This window comes from Tasmannia lanceolata, unplaced genomic scaffold (assembly GCF_043159265.1).
Source record: "Tasmannia lanceolata isolate RefF3 unplaced genomic scaffold, GAP_Taslan_0.1 ptg000020l, whole genome shotgun sequence".
In the NCBI taxonomy this organism is placed as follows: domain Eukaryota; kingdom Viridiplantae; phylum Streptophyta; class Magnoliopsida; order Canellales; family Winteraceae; genus Tasmannia; species Tasmannia lanceolata.
This window is the reverse complement of record NW_027518697.1, coordinates 29649214-29655000: the sequence shown is the minus strand read 5'-3', so window position 1 is coordinate 29655000 and position 5787 is coordinate 29649214. Positions and strand designations below refer to the sequence as shown.

Here is a 5787-nt window from a genome sequence, read left to right as displayed (position 1 = left end):
TATATATATATATATATATATATATATATATATATATGGGATATTCTAGGCAATTTTGCTGAAAGCCATTTCGCAGATCACTTTTGCAGGATATGTGTGTGTCTTGTATGTATGTATATCTTTGTATGTATATATACTAATTAGTTAGTTGTGCATCTTATTTATACAAACACATACTTATTAATGTAAAAATAAGAGTCACAACTTTGCTACGAACTATCAAAAGATCAAAAGAAAAGAGAAGGCATAGCTGCAACCTTGTCCTTAATCAATGTCCAGAGTTTGGCATTTTCATTTCATCAATGTGGTCGTTCAAAGAAGGAATCTTGTCCTATTGAAATTAAAGAGTCAATAGAATAGATTATGTATGGATTATGAACACAAACTCTCGATATTAGTATCATGGGTGTGTAGCATGGTGGAATAATATTATAAGTAATCACACGTCCTTAAGTCAATAATATCCTTTAAGTCCTTAACATGTATTTCATACGTAGCCAAAACCTAGCTCAGAATAGATACTATCCTATATATTTCTCGAAATTAATATAAACCAAGTGGCATCAATGACATGCATGTCTACACTTTGAGCGCCACCAAGATTGCTGTTTATTAACAGATCAGATTATTTTAATACAATCTTACTCCAAAATGGGACATTGTAGCCTCTTTAAACGCCATTAATTATATTATTTCCAAAATAATTATATCAATTCTTTGCAAATAACTTTTAGAGGTATCTAGGGTTCATAATTCATATACATGGAAAATAGTCCTATGAGTATGTACATATAATAATAATTGTCTTCATTGTTAAAAAGATTAGTGACGATGATATAAAAGCTTCTGCTCAATACTCACCAGCCCAACAGTTTAAAAAAAAAAAAACTAAAACCTCACCAGCCCAACATAATATTTCTCATTTTGTCAGAAAGGTACTGAAGCACAAGAAAGTTGCTTCCATTCATACCCTATATACCTTTTATATTAGGACCAATTACCAATGGGGGACAAACATTAGGCAGAATTATCAACTGGACCCAAGCTTTTCAGAAATTACCAATGGGGGACAAAATCTGTCTTGTCAGTAAAAGCTGGACGAAAATACCCTTTGGCATATAAAACATGTTTTGACTTTGAAATGGGGTTTTCAAGTCTCTACGATTGGGGTTATTAGGTATCAAAATGGGGTTACCAATTTCAGAATGGGCTTATCAAGTCCCTTGAAAACCCCTTTCCAAAACTCTAGTGCCCTCTGCCAATTGTTAGGGACTTGATATGCCCATTCGAAAATTGGTAACCCCATTTTGATACTTGATAACCCCAATCCTAGAGATTTGAAAACCCCATTCCAAAACTCCAGTACCCCCGGCCAATTTTCAAGGACTTGATAAGCCCATTCAGAAATTGGTAACCCCATTTTTATACTAGATAACTCCAATCCCAGAGACTTGAAAACCCCCTTCCAAAACTCTAGTATCCTTGGCCAATTTTCAAGGACTTGATCACCCCATTCGGAAATTAGTAACCCCATTTTTTATACTAGATAACCCCATTCCTAAAGACTTGAAAACCCTCTTCCAAAACTCCAGAACTCTCGGCCAATTTTTAGGGACTTGATAAGCCCATTCTGAAATTGGTAACCCCATTTTGATACCTAATAACCCCAATCGTAGAGACTTGAAAACCCCCTTTCAAAGTCAAAACATGTTTTATATGCCAAAGGGTATTTTCGTCCAGCTTTTACTGACAAGACAGATTTTGTCCCTCATTGGTAATTTCTGAAAAGCCTGGGTCCAGTTGATAATTCTGCCTAATGTTTGTCCCCTATTGGTAATTGGTCCTTTATATTATACAAAACGTCAGAGCTGTGTCAGAAATAAAATAAATGAGATAGTCAGAAAACCTTGCATGAAAGTCATTGCAGGGATCACCTAAAAGGCTAAAACCCACAACCCAATTAAAAACAGGACTTATGAAAATACACATTGCCCAACCAATCAGGAAACCAATCTCGCCCATTTCAAAGAGGCCAGGTACGGGTAAAACGAGAAAAAGCGTGCTGCAAAAACTATTAAATAATAATAGACAATGAAATTAGAAGCCAAACGAAATGACATTGCATCCAATGCATTTGATTCATGAAACGAATTTTCAAGTGGTGCTGCAAAAACTAATAAATAATAGGGTTTTGTTAACGAGTACTCTAAGGCACTTACGGCACTCGTTAAGGTGCATTGGGAAAATAATTTTACACATGTTTTCATTAAAAATGACTCAAAACATTTGTAAAATTCTCAAACAATGTGAAAAATGATTGGAAAATTCCTTTCCCAGTGCATTTTAACGAGCGTCAATGAAATTAGTAGCCAAACGAAATGACATTGCATTCAATGCATTTGATTCATGAAACGAATTTTCAAATGATTCAGATATCGTCACTCATTTAAATTATACATCTCGAATGTTCTCCTAGGTCCATTTCATGGAACTAAACAAATGCAGACTGTTAGAGAGACAAGGAAAGAGAGGGAGAGGGTGAAAATCGGCCATATATTTGGTAACATGGAGCCGAAAAGCAAGGTTAATATGAATATTAAGAAACCCGTTTATCTAAAAGGCCTGGGCTGTGGGAAGAATTGCGTACCCGCCACGAAAGCGCTAAGGGGAGTTGGGTAGAGAGAAGAAGGATCTAGAAATGAAGCCGTTGTTGGAGTAATAGACGCAGTTGTAACAGGAGCCGTGAGGAGAGTTCTTGTAACGGATGTTTCGCCGGAGATAGATTGGTAGTTATCAGGGCCTTGGTCATAGAGAATGCCCCTAAACACATGGCCGCCAATGTTAACGGCCGTCTGGTATGCATGCTGGTCTTCTGAATTGTCAACACCACTCACACGAACGCACCGGAATACAGCCGGAGAATTCACCTCCGCGGGAAAGTTACCCACTTCCAACCCTAAAAAGCAATCAAAAGCATCAATACATAGAATTAGAATGAGCCCATTTTTTTTTACGCCAGATCGGACCTCAAAATATTGTAGACAGAACAAAGGAACCAAGAGGAAGAGTACCCTAGCCTTGCCTCAAGAAACGTAGAAAGGACAAATACAAAGTCCTAAGAAGAAAATTGGGGTAAGCCCAATTTCTTTCTCATTCTCACTAGACGAATGAGGGTTTGGTTTTTGGGGTTTTGAATCAACTATTTGCTTTTGGGTTACTGTACCTGGCATAGTGGTGAGTAAACCGGTGCAGCGTAGAGAGGAAGTTGTGGGATTTTCTCTCTGCCTCTTGGGATTTTCTCGTTGCCGTTGCTGAATACAAGAGTGCTGTTGCTGACGTTCTCGTCTTCTCGCAGCAGGAACCCAGGTGCTCTTAACATGGGTAGGGCATGGGAACCCTCGGCTCTTGCAACATGTTCTACACCTCATATGAGCACAATCCTTCTTGACTTGATTTCCACAGTCTTGGCAGCTTATGCTCCCACTTGCACCTCCTCTCATCATCATCATAAATTTCGAGGCCGTGGTAGTTTCATTAGAAACCCTGCTGACCCCAAATCCCATGGAGTAAAAAACATCTCGATGGTGGTGTATGTGCTGTTGTTGCCATGGCTCGAAACCCTTTCGATAAGAAATGTTAAATAAGCTTTTAAGAGGGATATCTTGGTTTGGGTTTTGGGTTTGCTTCTCTCTTAGTGACAACCCAGCCATTGTCTTGACATCACAGCGAATTTGACAAGAAAATCCATAGCAGAGACAGAGAACCAGGGGGGGGGGGGGGGGGGGCGTGGTGGGAGATATGCGATATGGATCTTACTCTTGTGGTGAGAGAAAAAAAAAGAATAAAGGAGAAAACCCACCAAAATCTCACTCTTGGTTCTCTATCTGTAAGTCCTCTTTGAAAGTCCTAGTGTTGTTGTGGGGGGGGGGGCATTTTTTTTGTTTTTACTTGCGTTTAGATAGGCATTGCCTGTGATTTTACTCAATTCTCCCTAAATTTCCTCACAAACGAATTGGATTTTTTTGGGCAGCAGTTCTACTGCGATCACTTTCTCTGTTAAGCATTAAAGGCACGGAATTACAACCCTGCCACGCCGCCATGGCAGTGTCTAACTCTCTGCTGGAACATCTCAATTTAAGACGCAGGGAAGACGGTCAATAATCTCTCTCCTTCTCTCTCTCTCTCTCTCATTCATTACTCTTCTTCCGCAATCTGGCGTTCCTCTTCATCAGTCGCCTAGGCATGTTCATCCAACAGTCAAGCGGAATCCACGTGTCAGAGCACCAGCTTTTGCTTATTCGTCCTTCCACCCGAAAACCCGCTACTTTTACGACCTCTACTTTAATTTAATTATTATTTCAAATAGGCACCTTGTAGGATTATTCGCACTCTTGTAACTTGATTTGACGTCACAAAAGTGTTAGAAGTAGCTTCACGTTACGCTGCTTTTCAACGCCAAAACACGGTATAAGGGTGCGGATTATCCTATAGGGGGTGCGAATTTATCACGAATTTATCATCTCCCTCTCGAATATCATACAAGGAACCCAAAAGTGAATGGAACTATTTATCCCATACGTGTTGTCCGATCATAGAAGAGAATGGCACTATTTATCTATACGTAAATGCAACCAAGAAAAAGGCTTCGAAGTGGTAGGATGATTTAAAGAGACACACCTATTAAAAAACTATTAGTTTTTTTAACAATGTGCTAGACGCATGGTTTTAAATTTCGACCGAAATCCGATTTCGGTGAGGAACAAAACGAAATGGTTCTAAAACCGAAATTCCCGAAATTTACTAAATTTCGATCGAAATTTCGTCCTAAAAAACCAGGATTTCGATTGACAATACCAAATTTCGCCCGAAATTTTAGGATTTCGACTGAAATTACGTTTTCGGATAAGTCCGAAATTTTAGCCGAAACCGAAATTTAAAACCATTGCCAGACGAGGAAGAAGAGAAGACAGATTTTAGGAGGCGAATTTTCTTGACAATATCCGGAAAACAAAAAGGTAGGGAATCCGTGTACTCCTGTACGTATTTGTGAAAAGCCAAAAATAAGACATCCCTTCTCTCCCTTATTATAGAGAAAAGTACGGAATGCGGTGATAGTTTCAATCAATTATGGATTTCAGGAACTTTTTAAAACAAGCATCAAACACGGGTGATTCTTCAAAAATAGGTGGAAAAAAGACCCCAATACCCTCTGACATGATCTGAATCCTCATATGTTGCCCTTCCTGATGGATGTGTACGGCAATCATTATCTTTCAAAATTTTAAAGGATGAGAACGTCAATGCAGGGGGAGTGAAAATATCATAAAAAATCGTTAAAGTTGCCCACTTGTCACCTCAAATCAAATCACGTCGTAAGGGGAGCGCATGCGTATCTTTTGGATAATAACGACACACATCTCTTTTGGCTTAGAAGGACGACGTTATTGAATATTTTATTATTTCCCACATCTCTTTTGGCTTAGAATGCTGCCGGATTTTAGAGTACGCCGTCGAAAATATTGAGTACGCTGCCGGATTTTCTGGGTTCAAACATGTGTTCCAAACGTATCGATTACGCCGCAGGAATATCGAATACGCCACCGGATTCTAGAGTAGGCCGCCGGAATATCAAGGGGTACGTCAGCGGAAACATGGTTTAGACGGAAATAGAGTGTACGCCAGCGGAAATAATGGGTACGCCGGCAAAAATAATGGGTACGCTGGCGGAATCTCATACAGAGAGGCAGTATTATTAGAAGACACCACCGTTCCATATTGATGTCCACG

The 5787-nt window shown here is 39.3% G+C and overlaps 1 protein-coding gene across 1 annotated transcript; it reads right to left on the bottom strand.

Annotated features, from left to right (window-relative positions):
* Positions 1–2465: 2465 nt before the first annotated feature.
* On the bottom strand, positions 2466–3672 carry LOC143854979 (protein SHORT INTERNODES-like). Its single transcript, XM_077365132.1, has 2 exons — positions 3224–3672; positions 2466–2956 (listed from the first exon to the last, which is right to left on the bottom strand). Exons 1-2 carry the CDS (start codon positions 3561–3563, stop codon positions 2610–2612), a joined length of 687 nt encoding a protein of 228 aa, XP_077221247.1. The 5' UTR covers positions 3564–3672; the 3' UTR covers positions 2466–2609.
* Between the last annotated feature and the right edge of the window lie 2115 nt (positions 3673–5787).